Genomic DNA, 24,285 nt, shown 5'->3' with positions numbered 1-24,285 from the left:
GAAGAGCATCCCACACATCCTTGGCAACTGTGCAGTCAGCTATGATTCCAAACATTCTCATATCTACAGATGAAAAGATTGCATTGATTGCTTTAGCATTGTAGCTTGAACTTTGCGTTTCCTCAGCGGTCCATGTTTCTTCTTGCTTAAGAATGTATTCTCCATCTTGATCTAGCGTCTTTGGAGGATTCCAACCAGTCAGAATACTTTGCCATGCACGAACATCAGTCGTTTTGATAGTGTATCGCATCCTTGTCTTCTACAATGCATAATTCGTGCCATCAAGAACCGGAGGTTTTAAAAACGAGTTTGCAATAGACGATGAGTCCATCTTATTCCCTGTAATAAAATAAACAAACCAGGATCAGTTCTTAGTGTATCAAGAACATGACTCTGATACCACTTGTAAGGAAATAAGGGTTGCACATAAACAATTTGAGGTGTTGTCACAAGGTGTTGACAACACCTACAATAACACCTTGAATAAATTGCAGCGGAATATAAATTTAAGCGTGAATAAAATAAATAAACAACCAAATAAACAAACTCAAATATTTTAAGCAAGAGTATAAAATACTCTTGCAGCGCCTCAGGGCAAAACTTTCTCTAGAAAATAATCAAAGAGTTTTACAAACCCTAAAACTAGTGATTATTGTAAAATCAATTTTCTCCAACACATGAGAAAATAAATCAAAGAAAAGCATCTTCTAAAATTCTATACGAAAATAAAATAAATAAACAAAACACGGAGATGAATCTTTGAGGTCGAAACTTGAATAGAACACTTCAATGTTTGATCTTCGATCTTCACGTGTTCTTCAAGGTTACACAACCAACACAGCTTCAATAATTCTTTCAAATTTCTTAATCTTGTATAAACGTGTATCTCTCTAGGTTCTCTCTTTTCATTGTGCACGTCTATCTCAATATATAGGCAAGAATCCTTCTTTTCTTGGTTTTGTTGTATGCATAGGATTCTCTATATTTGATTATATCAAATCTACAAAAATAAAGAAAGATGCACGTTAGATATGATATGATAAAAACTATAATAAGCTTATCAATATTTCAAATCAACTTTCCAAAGGAAATAAATAACTTATATAAAAGTTACTTCATGTTCAAGAAAGACAAAAAATATTAATTAAAATCTTTTCAAAAACTTTAGATTTATAAGGAATAAAATATTCCTTTCGAGTTCAAATTTCAAAGCTATTTACAGATGACGTGTTGTTTAATGGTAATTTTCACTTTTTTTGGTTAAATGTGTGAAAAATATTTGGAGGGGTTTCGGTTTTTTGTTGCTATTGGAACTAATGATTCATTCGTGTTTTTTTTTCCTTTTAAAGGGTTGAAGTTTAATTGTTTTAAGTTTTTAGATGGAAAACTTTACTTCTTCGTGTTTTATTCATATATGTCATTTTTAAACTGTTGATTGAAGTAATAATAGCATGATGAAGAATATTATTTTTTTAGTTCGGGATTGAAAGAAAATATTTGATGCTCAAGTATATTCGCAATTGTTCGTACTTGACTAGTTCATAATGTGGCTTCAGCCTGACGCCACCAATTTGTTTTCTTTTATTTCTCTGGGTTCTTGCTACTTTCTTTCTTTCAGTGAACTACTACGTGTGTTCGTGTATTGGATTGATTTTCTTCAGCACACTTCATGCTATGTGGGGTTAACACGTGTTTGATACATGAAGATGTGCGCACATGATAACTTTGTAATTAGATAGAATACACGTACACATTCATGTGTTGCTTAAACACACGTACACACACACGTACATGATATCTGGGGAAGCATTCAGTTGTCTTTTCCATTTTTTTATGAAATCCATTCGGTTATTTATTTTAGCACGGTCAAACACTTGGATGAAATTTTACTTTAGATGTGTGATTAGATGAGTATTTCTTGGACTTGAGCTGATTTTTTTATAGGACTTCTTGGCTAACTGTGTGAAAAATATTTAGAGGGATGTGGAATTTTTGTTGATGTTCCAACTAATGAGTTTCATTGCTTCGGTGTGTGTGTGTGTTCTTTTTAAATCTTTTGAATTTGAATTTGAATTTGAATTTGAATTGCTTAAGTTTTTATTTGGAAACCGTTGCTCGTACGCATTTTATTCATAATTGCCTTTTTTTAAACCATTGATTGGAATACATGATGATGAATAAATGAGCTCTTTATTTTAGTAGTACAGCGTGAAGAATGAACTAACAAATTATGACTCAAAATTATTTTGGGTTTCAAGTATTTTGGTTGCTGAAAAGAGTTGGAGTGAATAGTTATGAGCAAGCTAAATTTGTAGGAATAAATGCTCTTTATTGTACCAAGTTCAAACTTCAAACTTGTGAAATTTACATTCAATTTATAGACGGTTTGTTTAATGGTTATTTTCACTTTACAAGCCAGACTATAACAAAAATAATTACGACAATAATAATAAACAAATTACATATTTAAAATTTCTTTAGTTTAAATGTATTTTTAATTATAATATGCTATTTTTTTTCATTCATAGGATATTTTGATATCTATTATAGCAGTGACGAAAAGGTTTTAATATAATCGTAGTTTAATCAAGCGTGTATAGTTTGTATTAGTTATGTTTTCATCTGAAATTTTTAGTAATCAAGTTTTAGTTATAATAAGAAAATTACCTACGTAGTAATATTTATCTTTTATGTAATAAGTTTTATTTGGAGAAAAATGAAATATAACAAAATAATGCATAAAAAATAAAACATCTTGTTAAAATGCAACAAAGTTAAAAGGAAAAATATTATAAAAAGGTTTCTATAATAATGCACATCATATACATATAATATACGTTTTCTTAACAACAAAAACATGTTAATTGAACTGAATTCATCCCAACCTACCCAAAAAAAAAAACCCATATATCCCAAAAAAGTTTGGATTCAGAATCAAATTCACCGAGAATTGATTTTTTTTGTAAAATATAATCAAGAGATCATAAGAACGAATGACAAGTGTTTACTTAAAGAACATAAAGAATGGATGCAGATACCACAGATTGCACAGAATCATTCAAAATATTTATTATCGTTCAAAAAGTCAAACAAAAGAACCTCATAGCAGTCTTTGCTCATGGCTTCTATCGCCACAGATCTAATCATCCATCGTCCAAGGCTCAGATTCAGGAGAGTCCCGAGCAGCTTAAAGTACCAAAACTCACTGAGTTTGTTTGAACCTAGCTCATGAAAAGAAAGAAAACAATGAGCGGACACACAGAGTACAGGATGAGATAAGTTTGAAACACTGTTTGGTAGAAAAAACACTTACCCCAACAGTTAGAAAAGCCGCCCAAGCACAAACATAAATGAAAACAGAACGACCAATTTAATCTGAGGAAAAAAACAAAGTAAATTACCTCGTGACATAACCCATAACCAAACCAGTGTAGGCCTGAGAAAATGAAATCCAAAAAGCATGCAGTATGGAAGAATACAGTGACAGAAAAATGGGAAAAAGAAGGGAAAACAGTCGAACAATAATTACTCGCAGAAAACAAAATAGAAAAACACACCAAAGAGAACGAAAAAGGTGCTAATTACTATAGTAATATTAAAATGACACTGAAGCTAGGGCACACTAATTGTTAGCAATTATTACTAAGACAATCAAGAAGCAACAGGTAAATCCAACCTGAAATAATAAATGAATATCCATTAATTAGACATAAAAGTCCTAAAAGAAAGAGAATTGATGAGTTGCAAAACATGTCCTGAGCAATAGGTGCATCACCAGAATGAAGTTACAAAAATCATCACTAAAAACAATGATTTGAGCAGGACAACTACTATCAATTGATAGTCAAGAATCCTCGTGAAAAACTCTATCCATACCTTCCAAAGAGCTAGCTATGCACTTCCTTTTCCTACGACTATAAACTTTTACCCGCTCTCTCTGCATCAATAATGAGATTGTGACGAACATTGTATACAAAAATAAATAAAATAAACACAGAACAATCTAATTTACAAAAAAGGAACTATACATACCTCAACTTTGCCATATTTTACATGTTGCATATGTGGATATATAAGAGGTAACCAGAAACATGTAAACTTCTCATCAAATGGCACTAAAACAAATCCTTTAAACCCAAATTTTTTCCCATGGGTGTTTTGAATTATTAAATGTACAACCGCTTCTCCATCTTTACATGTTATCACACTTCCAACCACTAGAACAGCGTGGTTTATAAGGTCAAAACCAACTTCTTCGTCTGATAGTACATATATAGCCTGTAATGAACCACTAAATTAATAATTTATCGAATTTCATAAATTTAACTTGAATAACGATGAATTAAGTATATCAAAAAATATTGCATATTCTTTTATCATTTTCAAATATTTATATCCTAGTTATCTAACAAAATATTAATACTCAACCCATAACCTAAGAAAAAGATGATGTTTCATCTCCGAGAAAACCACACAAATCCTCAATTTAGTAAACATACCTTTTTATATTTCTCAAAGCATTCAGAGACTCGTAGTTGAGCAATAATCGGAAACTTTTTCAGACATTCGAGAACCTCAGTCTTTTTTAAAATCTTGAAACCATTGATATGGTACCTAGGTGCCTGTGTAAGAAAAATGAAAAATGAAAAATAAAAAGATAATACAAATAACTATATTTTTGTACTAAAGATGCAGGAAAATATTACCTCTTTGTCGAAATGAGCGACATGATTCATGTGTCGTGGCTCAACGAATACGGTCGTAGCCAGTAAACCACGATCCATAGCATATATGAGAGTATCATCTATACGACCACCATCGTTGCCCTTGGCAAGTTTCACAGCATCGTCCAGATTGTTTAATTCTTTGTATAAATTGTCATAACACTCGTTAAAGTCGAAATAGTACAACCCGTTCCATTCTTGGGTTAGTTTCTTATCAAACATTCTATATAATACCTCAATGCATGCTATCGGAGCTATAAAAGAACACGAAGGGACATTTTCTTGATTCCTAATCGGAGATAAGTGTCCATCTAACATTTTGAGTTCAACTACACTTGTCTTTTGCTTACGAATTATATGAGAATGGAGACGTTCAGAAATTGTCCTGTCAATGGGGGAAAAAAAAAAGTAAATATAAATGTAAATAACTAATTTAATATATAATTCCCTAAAGTTGGAAAAACTTTATCAATTAAATATTTTTTATTTAACTCGAACATTAAAATTCCTTCTAAGTTCTAACTGGATATTATTAAAATTAATTTTGAATACAATAATGATATAGATATTTGATATATGATAATTTTTACCCTTGATTAAAGTTAGTGATTGATTTTAGTGATGTAATGTAGCATATTCCAATAATTTTAAAAATTGGTATGGCGAAAATAGAGTCATTAGTAGATCAAGAAAGTCCATTTACAAAGTTTATACAAGGAGGCCAAATGAACAGAGACGGAGAGTTGGATAGTAAAATAAACAGGGATGGGAAAGTGGGAGGAGGTTACAACTTATCTTTCATCTTTCAGCGGGTGAGGATAGATGCTGATGTTTTCTTCCTTGTCAGATTGTTTACTGTCACTGACTCACTGTCAGCTTTGTTATCCTTTGTATATACTAATACTCGTATGCAGTCCGCTTTTTTTAACCAAAAACCAAAAATAGAAGTAGAGAACGATTTTGAAAATGTTTTTTGGTATACAAATAAATAAATTTTATAAAAGTGGCAATTTCATAAATTAGTAGTTATCATTGGACAAAAATAAAATGGTGTTTTGGTAATTAAATTAAAAATATATTAAAGGGCAAAGATAAGGGATTAGCTGAAACGCCCTCTACTTTTAAATGCGGAATTTTTTTTTTATTTTTAAATAATACTATTATACATACATGCCCATACATATATGTATATAAAATAAAATGCTAAATATTAAATAATCTAAAGAAAATATTAAATAAATAAATTCTTAAAAATATTTCATGCATCATTTAAAATCATAAATAATGGTACTGAAAAATATAATATGCGGAATAATACTAAAATAAAACATGTTTTCAATATTCAATCATCATAAACTAAAACTGCGACGGTCACGGGGTCCACTGCTCCGTGATCTCATACGTCCTCACCACCGGTAGGAGCTACATCAAATTCATCATGCTCACCTGCACCATATAAGCGTAGTGAGCCTAGGGGCTCAACATGTCTAATCCTTTATAACAAGGTTAAAAATAATGCATCACATAAATACTAATACATATACTTGTACATGAGCATGCATGGAAATATTTTCATAACATAAATGCTGAATCATAAATCTTACATATATCATAACTTCCTTCATCATATATAACATAATTGAGCAATACATTTAAAAACCTGTAGATGGTCCTATCCATAAGTGTGACGCTCATGTGTCGACTGATCAGTCTCATAAACCAACGTACGATGGCGGTGATAAATCACCTCCTAGAGTAGTAAACTACCGAATCATATGGTGGATAACCACCCCTATGGTAGTAAAACTACCGAATCATATGGTGAAAAACCACCCCTATGTCACACATACTTCAATTTCCACAAAATATTTTATTGCTCATCATTTACATAATAATATTCATAATAAATTTCATGGATGCATGCACTGAAAATTTGTCCGTAATATATATTTAATTTATTTTTCATAATAAATATACTCATACTAAAAATATGAATTTCATGCATAAAATAATTAAATATATATTCCGGACTTATTTATTTTTCATGGGTTGGTCCAGACTGCTGATCACTCATCTAGGCCCATTAATCTTACATTTAAGCCCAAATATTTCATTCAACTTAAATGGGCCTAAAGAAAATATCTAAGCCCATTAACTTAAACAAGCCCAATAAAACTCTAGCCTGACCCAAAAATTCCCTGACTGGCCCAAAAATTTCTATGGGCCCACGAGCCCATAAATTTATTGGGTTAACTTAAAAATAATTTAAAAACCCAAATAAAATTATTTGGAGGCCCAAATAATTTTCTAATTAATTTTAAAAGCCCAAAATCAATTAATCTCTTAATTAATTAAAAATTTAAAATACCCGAGCCCGGTCCACCTAACCCAGACCCGGACCACCTGACCCGACCCTAGACCTACCAGACCCGACCCGGACCCCCAAGACCCGGCCCAGACCCAGCCCCGACTCACATCCCGATTCCCCTTCCCTTACTCTCTCCGCTGCGCGAGCAGCAGACTTTGCAGCCTGTTTCTGGACATCTCCGGCCACCCAATGGCCGGAGATCCACCATCACTGGCTAGCACACTTCGAGACCTTTCCAAAAAGCTAAGAATCAGCCCAATCCATCGACTATGGAGTGAGAACGAAGCTCTGCAACCCAGCCCTTCTGCACTAGCGCGCAGACGCGAGCAGCTGCGGAAAAACAGTTCGTTCTCGAAGCTCCGACCACGAAAGACCATGAAACCTCTTGCAAAAACTTAGAAAACTTCAAGACATTTCCATAAAGCCAAAAACCAGCCAAAACGAAATCCTAACGAAGGAGAACGAACCGCTGCAAGTTCGCCTATCTTGGGCTCGCGCGCAGACCTGAGCAGCGCCGGGACTTTCGATCGTGCCGCTTGCTCAGACTATCAATCACTGTGAAATAAATTCCTAGACTTAGTAAACACGTAGGGGTTTCTAACACAACAAACCTCACATCAAACCGTGGCCCGAGTGAAGAGAACGAACTCTTTTTCCCGGAACTCTAAATCTGCGCAATCTGTGCACCAGATCTTGAATGCCACGGTTATATCCCATTCCAGCCCCATAACCCGACCATGGCTGGATTCCTAGGACCCTAGCCCACCACTGACTCGAGCCCTAGCCTCTGGACCGAACCATGCAAGGCACAAAAACGAGTTATGATCATGAATTCACCAAAACATGCAACAATTCATTCATACTTGCAATAAATTCGAACCATGGCTATTAAATTCTGAAACAAAAAATCTCATTCATGCATAATAGCTTATATGGTGTTAAAGAAAGGAGTTAAACATGCCTTTTCAATTTATAGACGAAGGTTGATGCGTTTACGTGGCTTCGGGACGACGAACGGACCAAAAACCTTTAAAGAATGAAGCTTGAATAATCGGCTATGGGGTTTTTTTTTCCCAGAATGAAGATGGAGGAGGGAAGGAGGGTGGAAGAAGAGGGAGTTGTCGGCTAAAAGAATTTGTGGTAGGGTAGGTTTAGGTTTTTTTTTTAAAATTTTGATAATTAGAATTAAAATAGGATATTAATAATTTAGAAATAAAATCATATCTAACTAAATATTTAAAATCCTTACTAAATAATAATAATCTGATAACACAACCAAAAATCCCGAAATATAAAATTAGGAAATTTTTAAATATTAATAAAAGTCATTAAAATGACTTATTTTGGCTAAAAATAAATCCTTAAATAAATATATAATTAAATACTAAAATTTTCTTGACAAAATATCTTAAAATATTATTTTTAAGGCTCATAAACTCATAAAATATTTTTGGCTAAATATTTTGGTATCTCGTCCGTCCACGGTTCCGTCTATGCGATCAAAACAATTAATTTCCATAAATCACGAAAATCACTAATTTTGGGTTAAATGTTAAAATAACTTAAATCATGCATATAAATCACATAATAACACATAAATTCATTTAACCCTTATTTTAAAATTAATTTCTCCTAATTATGCATGCGGATTTACGTTTTAGAAATTCTAGGTGTTACAATTCTCCCCCCCTTAAATTGAATTTCGTCCTCGAAATTAAAGTGTTTACTCGAATAACTCCGGGTAGCGAGTCCTCATGTCTGCCTCGGTCTCCCAAGTGGCTTCCTCCTCGGAATGATTCTGCCACTGGACTTTGACCATCGGTATGACCCGCGTCCTCAATCTCCGCTCCTCTCAGGTTAAGATACGAACAGGCCTCTCCTCAAATGCTAGATCTGGTGCTAACTGCAAAGGCTCGTGATCCAACACATGCGTCGGATTAGAGATGTATCTCCGAAGCATGGATACATGGAAAACGTTGTGCACTGCTGCAAGCCCTGGCGGTAGTGCTAAACGGTATGTCAAAGTGCCAACTCTCTCCAAGATCTCAAATGGCCCAATATATCTTGGATTCAACTTGCCTCTGCGACCAAATCTCATCACCCCTTTCATAGGTGATACTTTCAGAAACACATGATCACCTACTACAAACCCAAGATCTCGTCGTCGAGTATCAGCATAACTCTTCTGACGACTCTGAGCTGTTCTCATACGATCCCGTATCTGTGTCACAACATCGGCAGTCTGCTGTACAATCTCGGGACCAAATAAAATCCTCTCGCCAACCTCATCCCAATGCACTGGCGATCTACATCTTCTCCCGTAGAGAGCTGCATAAGGAGCCATACCTATAGACGACTGAAAACTGTTGTTATAGGTAAACTCCACTAATGGCAGTCTAGTCTCCCAAGAGCCCTGAAAATCAATGACACAAGCTCTCAGTAGATCCTCAAGAATCTGGATCACCCTCTCCGACTGACCATCTGTCTGGGGATGGAACGCTGTACTGAATAATAGCCGAGTCCCCAAAGCTGTGTGCAAACTCTTCCAGAATGCAGACGTAAATCTCGGATCTCTGTCCGATACAATCGACACTGGTATGCCATGCAGTCTAACAATCTCCTTAATGTAAAGCTCTGCATACTGCGTCAATGAGTAAGTAGTCTTCACCGGCAAGAAATGAGCTGACTTGGTGAGTCTATCCACGATCACCCAAATAGCTATACATCCTCTAGTACTCCTCGGAAGGCCAACTACAAAGTCCATCGTGATGTTCTCCCACTTCCACTCCGGAATGGGTAGAGGCTTAAGTAACCCTGCAGGACGCTGATGCTCTGCCTTGGCCTGCTGACAAGTCAAGCACTCTGATACAAATCGGCCAATATCTCTCTTCATGCCGGGCCACCAATACAATGACTGCAAATCTCTATACATCTTCGTACTTCCGGGGTGAATGGAATACGGAGATGAGCCTCTGTCAAGATCTCAATCCTCAACTGATGATAGCCAGATCGCAAATCGATCTTGGAGAAAACCGAAGCTCCCTGCAACTGATCGAACAAATCCTTAATCCTCGGAAGTGGATACTTGTCCTTCACAGTGACCCTGTTGAGCTCTCGGTAATCGATACAAAGTCTCATGCTACCATCATTTTTCTTCACAAACAACATTGGAGCTCTCCAAGGAGAAAAGCTAGGACGAATAAAGCCCTTCTCCAACAACTCTTGAATCTGCTCCTTCAACTCTTTCATCTCAGTAGGAGCAAGTCGATACGGTGCCTTAGAGATAGGCACAGTACCTGGTAACAGATCAATACTGAACTCCACCTCTCTAGCTGGTGGGACTCCCGAAACGTCCTTCGAAAAGACATCTGAAAAGTCACAAGCCACCTCTATATCTGACAATGATCTGCTAGGTGGTTCTGATGAAGTGACTACACTGGCGAGAAACCCCTGGCAACCATGTCTCAATAACTTCCTCGCACGTGTAAAAGAGATAACAGGCGAGGTCTCACTGCTCGGAGATGCATAGAACACAAAATGGTCGCCTACCACTGGTTTCACTGCCACTGTCCTCTGCCAAAAATCAATCACTGCTCCGTTGACTGACAACCAATCCATACCCAAAATCAGATCGAATCCAGTCAACGGTAAAACCACAAAATCTGCTCTGATAGTATGTCGCTGTAACTCCATCTCCAAATCTCTACAGACGCTAGTGGTAGTAAGAATCTGACCAGACGGCATAGTGACATCGTAACCTGTAACAGCAACCTCAGGCTTGATGCCTACCCGCCTGATATACCCTAGGGAAATAAACGAATGCGTGGCTCCTGAATCTAGCAACACAAACGTGGAATTTCCTCCCACTAGAATTCTCCCTTTACGCAGAAAATCCCAATAATCGCATACTAAACTTACTTTTCTCCCAATACAAGTTACAAAATTATTTCTCTTAATAAAACACGAATAAAATGAGCATCCTACTCTAACCAAACAAATAGATAATTCATGCAATTTAAAATCATGAAGTAAATTCCAAAAAAAAAAATTTCTTAAAAGAAGAAGTTTAGGAAATACCGGTGATTAAGGAGGTATCTGGGTCTGGCTCCTCAGCCTGCATGACGAACACCCGCCCAGTGGTGTTCTTCCTCTTCGGGCAGTTATATGAAACATGCCCTGGCTCCTTGCAAACATAGCATACATTGGACCCCACTAGACACTTCCCGGTGTGCGGCTTCTGACACTATGGGCAGATCGGAACTCCTCCAGTATTAGGGGCCCCGCCCCTCTGCTGCTGCTGTAGCTGACGCCCCTGAGGCCTCTGCTGCTGTCCCTGCTGATTCGGGCCCTTAGACGGCCCAGTATACGGCTTCTTCGCAGGAGGCTTCGAAGTCGCCCTCTGATACCCTGGCTGAAACTGCCTCTTACTCTGCTGCTCTCGCTGCATCTCTCGCCTCCCTTCCTCAGAACGTAATGCTCTGCTAACTGCCGCCTCATAAGTAGTGACATCCAACATGCGAACGTCATGTTTGATGTCAGCCCGCAAACCATCCACAAATTGCCTCAACTTATCCGACGCACTGTCAGCAATAAGAGGCACAAAACGACACCCTCTCTCGAATTGGGTGATGTAATCCACCACAGACTTGTCTCCCTGGCGGAGACTCATAAACTCCCGGATCATGCGACTGCGCACATCCTCAGTGAAATAATTGGCATAGAACATGCGTCTGAACTCTATCCAAGTCAATGTAGGTAGATTCACACCTCGAACCGCACCTTCCCACCAAGAGGCTGCATCACCTCTCATCATATACACTGCACACTTCACCCTGTCAACATCAGTGATCCCCATGTAGTCAAATATGGACTCCAGTGATCGAATCCACCCCTCAGCAATGAGTGGATCAGTGGTGCCGACAAACTCCTTAGGTCCCTTCTTCTGGAACCGCTCGGCAACATCCTCATCATGGGTGAGCCTAGGACGTGCCGCCTGCTTCTCCAACAGAGCAGTAATCTCAGCCATCATATTCGCATTGGCCTGCTCCAATGCTGCAAGAGGATTCTGCGGAGGTGGAGGTGGAGGTGGAGGTGGAGGTCCCCCTCGCCTATTCATCTGTCTCGGAGGCATTCTGCACCACCACATATTTCTTTACGTAAATCGCAATGCATAACTTAAGGGTTCTAAAACTTTTCTAACATGAAAATCTTAAATCATTACATATGCTCCTTATAAATCATAAGAAAACAATTTAAAACTTACAAACCGATAGTAGGATTTCTGAGCTTCACATAGCAGTAGGACACCCTCCAAGGACCGCGCTCTGATACCAAATGAAACGCCCTCTACTTCTAAATGCGGAATTTTTATTTATTTATTTTTTTAAATAATACTATTATACATACATGTCCATACATATATGTATATAAAATAAAATGCTAAATATTAAATAATCTAAAGAAAATATTAAATAAATAAATTCTTAAAAATATTTCATGCATCATTAAAAATCATAAATAATGGTACTGAAAAATATAATATGCGGAATAATACTAAAATAAAACATGTTTTCAATATTCAATCATCATAAACTAAAACTGCGACGGTCACGGGGTCCACTGCTCCGTGATCTCATACGTCCTCACCACCGGTAGGAGCTACATCAAATTCATCATGCTCACCTGCACCATATAAGCGTAGTGAGCCTAGGGGCTCAACATGTCTAATCCTTTATAACAAGGTTAAAAATAATGCATCACATAAATACTAATACATACCTGTACATGAGCATGCATGGAAATATTTTCATAACATAAATGCTGAATCATAAATCTTACATATATCATAACTTCCTTCATCATATATAACATAATTGAGCAATACATTTAAAAACCTGTAGATGGTCCTATCCATAAGTGTGACGCTCATGTGTCGACTGATCAGTCTCATAAACCAACGTACGATGGCGGTGATAAATCACCTCCTTTGGTAGTAAACTACCGAATCATATGGTGGATAACCACCCCTATGGTAGTAAAACTACCGAATCATATGGTGAAAAACCACCCCTATGTCACACATACTTCAATTTCCACAAAATATTTTATTGCTCATCATTTACATAATAATATTCATAATAAATTTCATGGATGCATGCACTGAAAATTTGTCCGTAATATATATTTAATTTATTTTTCATAATAAATATACTCATACTAAAAATATGAATTTCATGCATAAAATAATTAAATATATATTCCGAACTTATTTATTTTTCATAGGTTGGTCCAGACTGCTGATCACTCATCTAGGCCCATTAATCTTACATTTAAGCCCAAATATTTCATTCAACTTAAATGGGCCTAAAGAAAATATCTAAGCCCATTAACTTAAACAAGCCCAATAAAACTCTAGCCTGACCCAAAAATTCCCTGACTGGCCCAAAAATTCCTATGGGCCCACGAGCCCATAAAATTATTGGGTTAACTTAAAAATAATTTTAAAACCCAAATAAAATTATTTGGAGGCCCAAATAATTTTCTAATTAATTTTAAAAGCCCAAAATCAATTAATCTCTTAATTAATTAAAAATTTAAAATACCCGAGCCCGGTCCACCTAACCCAGACCCGGACCACCTGACCCGACCCTAGACCTACCAGACCCGACCCGGACCCCCAAGACCCGGCCCAGACCCAGCCCCGACTCACATCCCGATTCCCCTTCCCTTACTCTCTCCGCTGCGCGAGCAGCAGGCTTTGCAGCCTGTTTCTGGACATCTCCGGCCACCCAATGGCCGGAGATCCACCATCACTGGCTAGCACACTTCGAGACCTTTCCAAAAAGCTAAGAATCAGCCCAATCCATCGACTATGGAGTGAGAACGAAGCTCTGCAACCCAGCCCTTCTGCACTAGCGCGCAGACGCGAGCAGCTGCGGAAAAACAGTTCGTTCTCGAAGCTCCGACCACGAACGACCATGAAACCTCTTGAAAAAACTTATAAAACTTCAAGACGTTTCCATAAAGCCAAAAACCAGCCAAAACAGAATCCTAACGAAGGAGAACGAACCGCTGCAAGTTCGCCTATCTTGGGCTCGCGCGCAGACCTGAGCAGCGCCGGGACTTTCGATCGTGCCGCTTGCTCCGACCATCAATCACTGTGAAATAAATTCCTAGACTTAGTAAACACGTAGGGGTTTCTAACACAACAAACCTCACATCAAACCGTGGCCCGAGTGAAGAGAACGAACTCTTTTTCCCGGAACTCTAAATCTGCGCAATCTGTGCACCAGATCTTGAATGCCACGGTTATATCCCATTCCAGCCCCATAACCCGACCATGGCTGGATTCCTAGGACCCTAGCCCACCACTGACTCGAGCCCTAGCCTCTGGACCGAACCATGCAAGGCACAAAAACGAGTTATGATCATGAATTCACCAAAACATGCAACAATTCATTCATACTTGCAATAAATTCGAACCATGGCTATTAAATTCTGAAACAAAAAATCTCATTCATGCATAATAGCTTATATGGTGTTGAAGAAAGGAGTTAAACATGCCTTTTCAATTTATAGACGAAGGTTGATGCGTTTACGTGGCTCCGGGACGACGAACGGACCAAAAACCTTTAAAGAATGAAGCTTGAATAATCGGCTATGGGGTTTTTTTTTCCCAGAATGAAGATGGAGGCGTGAAGGAGGGTGGAAGAAGAGGGAGTTGTCGGCTAAAAGAATTTGTGGTAGGGTAGGTTTAGGTTTTCTTTTTAAAATTTTGATAATTAGAATTAAAATAGGATATTAATAATTTAGAAATAAAATCATATCTAACTAAATATTTAAAATCCTTACTAAATAATAATAATCTGATAACACAACCAAAAATCCCGAAATATAAAATTAGGAAATTTTTAAATATTAATAAAAGTCATTAAAATGACTTATTTTGGCTAAAAATAAATTCTTAAATAAATATATAATTAAATACTAAAATTTTCTTGACAAAATATCTTAAAATATTATTTTTAAGGCTCATAAACTTATAAAATATTTTTGGCTAAATATTTTGGTATCTCGTCCGTCCACGGTTCCGTCTATGCGATCAAAACAATTAATTTCCATAAATCACGAAAATCACTAATTTTGGGTTAAATGTTAAAATAACTTAAATCATGCATATAAATCATATAATAACACATAAATTCATTTAACCCTTATTTTAAAATTAATTTCTCCTAATTATGCATGCGGATTTACGTTTTAGAAATTCTAGGTGTTACATTATCTATATCAACGTACTAGCTCCTCAACCTTAATAAAATAGAATAGATAGAATAGATAAAATTGCAGATTCTGTTCAGAATTATATTTAGGCATTGGTTGAAGGGCAACAATATTAACCTGTTGATAATTTATTTTATCCAACCTCAAGTTTACTTGGTCATATTATTTATCCATCTACTAATTATTTATCTTACACCAATGAAATTATTAATTATTTATTTTACCCTTAATAAATAACATTATTCATATTTTATTAATTATATCCTATTTAAAATTTAATCAATCAAATGAAATAAACTATTATTTATCAATCAAACCAAATATTATATTCACTATAAATTTTTATTTCTTTTTTTATTATATTAGATATCTATATTTACGTTATTATCCAATCTTTAACTTCAAACAGTGCCTAGGTGTATCAGAAATCATTAAGGTGTATAGTGTAAATACCACTATCATCTCTCAAAAAGCCTCACAAAGAAAAACATAACACTACATCGAAATACCCAAAATACATTATAAAAATAAAATACTAATATTAAATAACATTCAAATAATTAATACAATACCTAAATGATATCAGCTTTATACATATTTTAGATTACAAGATACACTAATGGGGGATGAAAATATCTTTATGAGCATATGAAAAGTTTACTTTGATTAAACTATTAATAAATAAACACTTGTTATTCATAAATATAGAATGGGAAAGATAAAGTAAATTTCTAGACTTCAATGACTTACATGGAGTTTAAAATTTTACAAGTATTCAATCTACACTTTATATACTCTATAAAAGTTTAGATGTATTCCAACAAATTTTGTTGATTTTTAAAAAGTCATGTGTATTCAAACTTAACTTTTAAAAACATTACAAAAATCTATAGGTATACAAAGAGAGGTGTATTGACTCTAGATTTTTAATATTTTTGTGGAGATTAAAAGTCTAGAGTTGTGTTTGAATGAAAGGATTCAAAATCCATGGATTTAAATGTGTTTATATTGTTTAAAAACTTTATAATATTTGAGTAGTTTGAAATCCATTTTGATAAATATAATTATAGTGTAAATAAATCAGTATTCTAAATGGCGGTCGAGGGTAGCCAGCCGCCCCTTGGCATCAGGCGGCCTCTTCAAGCGGCCCCAAGCTGTACGGCGGGCGAGGCAGGCCCTTGGGCCGGTGAGCCGGCTAAGGCGGTCAACAAATTTTTTATTTTAGTCAAAGGTCAAGAGTCAATTAATTTTAAAAACCTAGTAAAAAATCAATTAATTTGAAAAATCTAGTCAAAGTCTACCATTTTTAAAACCCTGGTTATTTTGAATTTTGAAAACACTACCCATTTCCTTTTTGTTTTTCACTTTTGGTCAAGCCTCCCCACCATCCACCAGTAGACCCACACACCTCAAACTGCCGGCCATCGCCTGTCTCCCGCCGTCGGCCGCCGCCAACAAGCATTTAGGTCAACTTTTGTATATTTAACCTACTTTTACATAATTTTTCAGAATTTTTTTATTTCAAAATTCATATTTTTTATTACATTGCATGACTATATATGATTATCTATAAAAAAAAATGCTAAAAAAAATTCAACCGGCCTAGGCGGCATTCATATTTTTTATTACATTGAATGATTATATATGATTATCTATAAAAAAAAAATGCTAAAAAAATTCAACCGGCTTAGGCGCCGCCTAGGCGGCCGAGGCGGTAGTCGGTAGGCGGTCACGGACAACCCCGCCACCGCCTTCCGCCATTTACAACACTGAAATAAATAGAAGATCGATTTGAGATTCTTCTTCTAAACTTATTTATTAATGAAAATAAATTCTAAATTTTGAATTTCAAATGATTCAATCCAAATGAAACCTAGAAATATTCAATCTAAACTTTTATGTACTCTTATAAGTGTTTATTGGTATTAAAAGGGAAGTAACGTGGTTTACTTGGCACCATTCAGGGGACACTCGACATTGGTATAGGTATAAATAAACCAACGGGTGCTGGAGGAGGAGAGAGCTCACAACCATAGGATATCAAGACTTGAGAGATGCTTAGTAATCGATACAACAGAAAAATGATTGGCTCTAGAATATATGTATATGTATACATAAATATAGAGGAATTTTCAGCTGTCCAACAATGTTTTCCTACTTCGTCCGCGACAACTAAAACCCGGTCGTGGGTTTTAGTGGTTTTTGTTTTTTTTGCATCACTAAAACCCACTACCGGGTTTTAGTGGTCGCGGACGAACGAAAACCCACTACCGGGTTTTAGTGGTCGCGCACAAAGTGGGAAACATGGTTGGGCAGCTGAAAATTCCTCTATATATATATATATTTATGTATAAGTCATACGTGAGAACAGAGTCTATGCAATTCTTCTGCAGTGTGAACTCGAGTTAATGGCTTGTAATTTCATCCCTTTTCACTATGAGATTTGGGTTAAAACTCTGGTGTATCAGATCGTGTATTCATCTTGGTTATAGTAAAGTAATCTCATGATCAAGTGGATGTAGATTGTTTATGTCCGAACCACTGTAATTGCTTACTTTCGGTTATTCTCTTCTTAAGTGTCTTTGAAGGTAGAGATTCCGGTGATTAAGAACCAAGAAACATTGATTATTCACAACCTGGCATCAGAGCCAGGTTCGAGAAACAAGATGGGGTCTGTGAGATATGAGATCAAAATATTCACACGCAAGAACAATTTCGGGCTATGGAGATTGAAAATGAGGGTATTACTAGTTCAACATGGTTTGGAAGATACGCTGGTTGGACAAGAGAAGATTGTCCTCTTCAATCAAGGATCAAGGGAGGAAGTTATGAAAATTGACGAGAGGAGAATTTGATTTTGATCAATCTAATAATCAACACGAGGTAAAATTGATTAGAAATATTATTCGATTTTATTGTGCGGTTTTAGGTAAAAACCGAATTCTCATAATTCCTAATGCATTCAAGTTTGATAAGAATTATGAAAATTAATCCGTCGATATTTGAATAGGTTTAATTGTTCTAGAAATAGACCTTTAAACAAGTTATGAGAATTCACCGTAATTTAAGATTTAAATCTGAGTCCTGAGTTAACTACATTTACATGATTTGTTCGGTACCTGCGTATGTCTTGGTTGGCTTATTTTAATTAGAGTTATTATTGAGTTCTAGTTTCTAGTTAATTTATTATTATTTTAAATTCTTATTTCATTCAATCCATACTCCTTTCTATTATTATTTATTTTGTCTAAATTAAGTAAAATAATCAAATCTTCAGAATTGACAACATTCCCTGTGGGATAGATACTTGGACTCATTGTCCATTCACTATTACTTGACCTAGTGCACTTGCTAGTAAATATCGAATTTAGCGGTCACTAAGCAAAATGATCTTGAGGTCACAAGGTGGAGATTTGAAGTGATGTGGTTCACTTGTGCACAATTCAGGGGACGCACTTGAAGATGGTAAGTATAAATAAGCCAATGGGTACATGAGGAGGAGAGAGCTCACAGCCACAAGATATCAAGACTCGAGAAACGCTTAGTAACTGCTACAATTGAAATATGACTGGTTTTAGAATATATATATATAGAGTAATTTTCAGCTGTCCAACCATTCCTGCCCAACTCGTCACCGACCACTAAAACTCACTACCGGGTTTTAGTTGTTTTTTTTAAAAAAAAATCGTATCACTAAAACCCACTACCGGGTTTTAGTTGTCGGGGACGAGTTAGACATCATTGGTTGGGCAGCTGAAAATTTCTATATATATATATATATATATATAGAAAATATAAATGTATAATGCATATGTGAGTGCAATTCTTCTGTAGTAGGAACTCTTGAGTTAGTGGCTTGCAATTTTCATCCTTTTCACTGATTTGGGTTAAAACTCTGGTGTATCAGATTGTGTATTCATCTTCGTTATAGTGAAGTGATCTCATGATCAAGTGGATGTAGGACAATATTATTTGAGTCCAAACCACTATAATTGCTGCGTCATTTTATATTCTTGCATCCAGTTATTTTTCTTCTTGAGTGATCGTTGAAGATAGATATGTTGGTGACTAAGAACCAAGAAACATTGATTAATCACAACACAAAGTAAATTTCTGTAGAGATTAAACGTAACAACCAAAATCGCTCAGAAAAGTCGCATTCCTATTTTAAATGAATTATGTGAAATATTTGATATATTAAATATACGATTTTATTTCTAAGGAAAATTTTAAAGATTTTCAAGTGAGGAGTTCGAAACTTGGTCATGGGAAGAAGACCGGAATTGTGCGACGTATTTTAGAAATCCTAGGGTTATTTTTTATGAATACTATGGGATTTTATTGTAGGGGCAGCGTGGTTCATGTGAGACCCAAGCCCTTTGGCCCAATCCACCACCCCGGCCTAAGTCCATCTCCAAATGTTCTAGACTCTTGCAATCAAACCTCTACACAATGTTTGTAGAAGATCCGTAAGTGGAAGTGTATTTTCATGGTATTTTCATAGTGTTGTTTCATAATATTTAAATGTTAAACCATGTTCTACGGCATGAGATTGTTTCCCACAATTTGTAATTACATTGCATGATATATATAATTTTCATAGTATTTTCATGACTATTTATAATTACATTGCATGATATATCTAATTAGCTATAAAATATTGCTAAAAAAATCAACCGCCTAGGCAACTGAGGCGGTAGGCGGTCATTGACCCCCGCCACCGCCTCCCGCCATTTACAACATTGCTCATATATTATACTAATATATAATAAAACCATGTAACTAGTTTGAGAAAATAGAGGTGTTAGGCAATTCAAAAATTACATCATGACTCCATATAATTAGTATAGGGTGTTCTTGTGTTATATATAGTAAAAGATATGTAATTAACTTGTGTTTATTCATAAATAAGCTTCATACAATACAATACAATTTATACAAGGTGCAAATAATAATAATAAATATAAAAATGCAACTAACATAATTAATAAAGATTTATTACCACATTAATACTAAAAAGTAATTAATCAAGAATTTATCTTTTACTATATTATTAAAGTTCGGCACCATATAATAACTGATCAATGTCTTGATCTATTTTTCGATATACCAAAATGCCCTTCTATTCATGTTCTTTTTGTTCTTCCCATGTTTCTTACTTCTTCTCACCCACGTCTTCCAAACTATGTTCTCTTTGCCAAAACTATAAAATAACCAAATCATTCAATTCTGAAAATCCAAAACCCAAAACCAAAAGAATGGAAAGGTTCGGATGGTCGAGGAATCATTGCAAGGGACAAAACTAATTGCTGACAAGGTTGTTTTAATATTGATTTTCTTTCATTATAATGTTATTGATGCCATTAAAGAGACTAATAATTAGTATTGAAAAAATAATTATTCTCTTTGCTACAAATCACCAATTTCAATGTTTTTTTCTCTTTATTACTGGTGAAATATTTTTAACATGTTTCCGTTCTTTCTAGAATAAATTGCTTCTGGTGTAATGAGGGCTACAATCAAAGGCATAGGATGACGCAGGTTTTTGTACATACTTTATTTTTTCCTTATTCTTTTCCTAATTTCTCCTAGAACTTTATTTGTCAAGTATTGTAGGGAAAGGTTGATGCCAACATGGGCACATGTTTGAGAGTCTAAAACGAAATTGAAAGTTAAAAATTTTTAATTAATTATTTTCTTTGAAGAATTTTTTGAACATGGTTGTGCTTATTTAGTTATTTGTGGTTATTTTTGTTCCAACTTTTATGTGATACTTTGTGCTTAAGGTCCTAACTTTTTTTTGAGAATTCTTCTCAGTACCTGTCAATGTTTCTTCAGGGTGCTTTGAATTTTGTGGATTCCTTGCGTGCTTGAATTAAACCAATATAAGTGTTTGAAATTTATCAAGACTCAAACCAATAGGATCCAGAACATTCACTTCATATCTTAAAATGCTATCCTTATCGCGATTAGATTTATTTTTGCACTGTAGGAACAGTCAAATGCTTCCATGAGTGAAAAAAACAACATATGCAATTTTTTACAAGATTCTCTTTATGTCATGTTTTTTGTGTATAAATATGGCTTGTTGATTGCACTTATGAACTCATTTGTTTTTTGTTTGTGTAGATGATATTTATATGCAAGAGAAAGGAAGCAACTTTGATTCAAAAGTATGCATTTTTAAAACTTCAAGAGAGGAGACAAAAGGTTTGGGCGGCAATTACAATGATTAAGAGTATAGGGATCTGTCCGGTGGTTTTCAACATACACGATTTAAGTGATAAGTTATGACTTAACCACCGGACATGAGAATACAATAAAAAGTTGCGGCTAGGTGTATGTACAAGTGTACTAAATATTAGGGTTTCTTTAAATTTTTTTACTTTGATCCCCTCGCCCACCCCTGCACATCTTCTATCGCCTACAGAACCACCTATGGCAAAGGGGTGCAGTCGATGGCCGCCTCCCACTAGGTTTTCGGGCAGGGCAGGTCCCGGGGTCCAGGTTCTACTTAGAGGTTGGTACCGAATTTGACCAAACCCGTCCCGTTGTCATCCTTAGTAATTGTAAAATACTTCCGATCACTACAATTGAATCACTTCTCTAACATGTAAATGACTAGAACCAATAAAATAACTTGCTTACTTATAAAATGAGTAAAGAGCACCATTATTTTCAAATAAATGAAGTTGAGTATTATTTAAACAACTATATATTACCTGCGCACCATTTCCTAGCAAGAAAATGAAGAAGTGAAGTGCGAAAAGCAGATCAAATTTCCTGTTCAACAAAGAGAGAGTAAGACATAGTCAAATAATGTCAAATTATGATATTATTTAAGGAGTGATTCTCATAGTTTAACGGCATTTGTTTAAAACTAGTTAGTCGTTTTATAGATAAATAATCCACTTTCTACAAATATTCATTTATTATGTGTATCAAACTAATATTTTCCTATGTTTTTTGTTGTAGTTTCTAGCATCAATAGTTCATAGTTCATACAAATATACTATTTCCCCTGCCATTTGGGTGGGTTCAGAACATTTTAACTAATCATGTCGTCACTACCCTACGATAACTTAGTATTTCATCTTGTGTTAGTTAAACACTAAATTCCAAAGGTCACAAATTTAACTCGATTCAAGAAATCGAAGCGACAATCAGATCATAACCTAGCTCAAAATCATTATCATGATGGATCATAGAAGAACCCAACATCATGGCAATGTTGTTCAATGCGAATACAATAATTGCACACTTTACAAAAAAAAGGCTAGAGTTAGAATTTCGGCAAGTGGAAACAACTCACTCATATTGATGCTAAACAACAGTTAAGACTCTAAAAACAAGGGACACGATCCATCAAAGTCATAACAAATTTGGTGACCACCCATCCATGAATAACCACATCATGCCCAAACGAACAAGACATGCACCTCAATAACCATGGAACTACGGTCTCAAGGGTTTCGGGTATTCAAAATAATTCGAGACAATTGATATGAGCATAAGAAAAAAAATTTAATGACCAAATACAACATGTCAACACTACTAATTCACAACACCCAACTAATAGCAACATAAATTTTTGAAAAGTATCATCAACAAAAATCAGAACCATGATTAATTTCCAAAAACACAATAATTAATTAATTTCCCAAAAGTCCACAATTTCATAGCTTTACATGAAGTTCTCATCCACATCAAGTAATTTATTTAAATATTTGATCGCGTTAAAGTGACAAGTTCAACTCTTAATTATTTCCATTCCTCGCAATATTCATTTTTTAGTCCAAAATTCAAATTAAAAAAATCATAAATATCATAGCCAAATATTACCGCAACTTAATATATAGCAACATAAACCCCATAATTATCGAAACATCATAATTCAACAAAAATACTATTAAAGGTGCTCTAAATAAGGCTTGCCAAATTTACCTTGATATCGAGAACCTTGATACCTACACAAAAAAATTCATCAATAATCAACTTATAGCACAATATTCGTACCAAAATCGAATGGAAAATATTTCTCACCGAGAAGGGCTGGAATCGAGCTACGATACACCGAAAATCAACTAAAATTGAGCAATCTCAGAATTAGGTGGTCGCACTGACCCACGACGAAAAATAGCCAGAGATTGGGGAAAAAGGTCGGGCTCGCTGGGTAAGGGTCTTGAAGCAACCCACAACCTGAACAACAAGAAATAAACGGTGAAATCGCCAAAATTCGCGAGTAAAGTACTAAAGTCGCAAAAAGCAATGGTTCGGGCTCAATACTCTCAATGCAGACCACTGACAGGTCGATCGATCATGGTCTAGAGTCGGTCACCCGCCTCCGGCAATTAGTTGACAGTTTCTGGCGGAAATCAACTACATTTTGAATTGAATTAGGGCTTGGGAAATTGGGGGTTTTTTTTTTTTTGATACAACAATGGAGGGAGAATCTCCTAACTACTACCTAACATGTGGGATTTGAACCCGAGACCATTTGGCTCTTGGCACCTCACTCTCGCCACTAGGCTAAGAGATCCTTGGCCGGAAATTGGGATCTTGGTTTGTGTTTTGTGGTATACCTCTCCCATATTTTACCTCACTCTCGCCACTAGGCTAAGAGATCCTTGGCCAGAAATTGGGATCTTGGTTGTGTTTTGTGGTATACCTCTCCCATATTTTAAAGGCTGATATACAAAATATGCTTTTTTTGTTTGAAAACTATGGAAATTATGCATTATCAAGAAATTGTGCTTTTACAGCTATTATTAAAAAATATATTTTCAAATCTTATTAAGGATGTTTGACACAAATCACATAAACATACCAATCAATTATCTAACCCTCTCTTTCTGAATAATAGTAATAGATAATAGGAGTTATTTTCATCAAATACCTCTGTAAAATATT

At 35.4% G+C, this 24,285-nt stretch overlaps 1 protein-coding gene across 4 annotated transcripts; it reads right to left on the bottom strand.

Moving 5' to 3' along the window:
• Positions 1-25: 25 nt before the first annotated feature.
• Positions 26-24,035, bottom strand: LOC140871135 (uncharacterized). 4 transcript variants are annotated; one of them, XR_012147613.1, is made up of 10 exons: positions 23,662-24,035; positions 23,419-23,574; positions 23,320-23,342; positions 22,098-22,158; positions 4,707-5,109; positions 4,500-4,622; positions 4,033-4,278; positions 3,877-3,937; positions 3,100-3,375; positions 26-339 (listed from the first exon to the last, which is right to left on the bottom strand). XR_012147613.1 is itself a non-coding variant. In XM_073273578.1 (9 exons), the coding sequence occupies exons 4-9, from the start codon at positions 22,106-22,108 to the stop codon at positions 3,371-3,373; spliced, it is 849 nt and encodes a 282-aa protein (XP_073129679.1). In that variant the 5' UTR covers positions 22,109-22,158; positions 23,320-23,342; positions 23,419-23,574; positions 23,662-24,035; the 3' UTR covers positions 2,955-3,370. The 4 variants fall into 4 exon arrangements, 1 of the variants encoding a protein (XP_073129679.1); XR_012147612.1 differs by lacking the exon at positions 26-339 and adding an exon at positions 880-1,000; XR_012147614.1 differs by lacking the exon at positions 26-339 and having other exon boundaries at positions 2,952-3,221; positions 3,314-3,375.
• Between the last annotated feature and the right edge of the window lie 250 nt (positions 24,036-24,285).

The sequence above is a fragment of the Henckelia pumila genome, unplaced genomic scaffold (genome assembly GCF_033568475.1).
Source record: "Henckelia pumila isolate YLH828 unplaced genomic scaffold, ASM3356847v2 CTG_416, whole genome shotgun sequence".
Classification (NCBI taxonomy): Eukaryota; Viridiplantae; Streptophyta; class Magnoliopsida; order Lamiales; family Gesneriaceae; genus Henckelia; species Henckelia pumila.
Note: the sequence above shows the minus strand (reverse complement) of the source record. Positions and strands in the feature narration are given on the sequence as shown.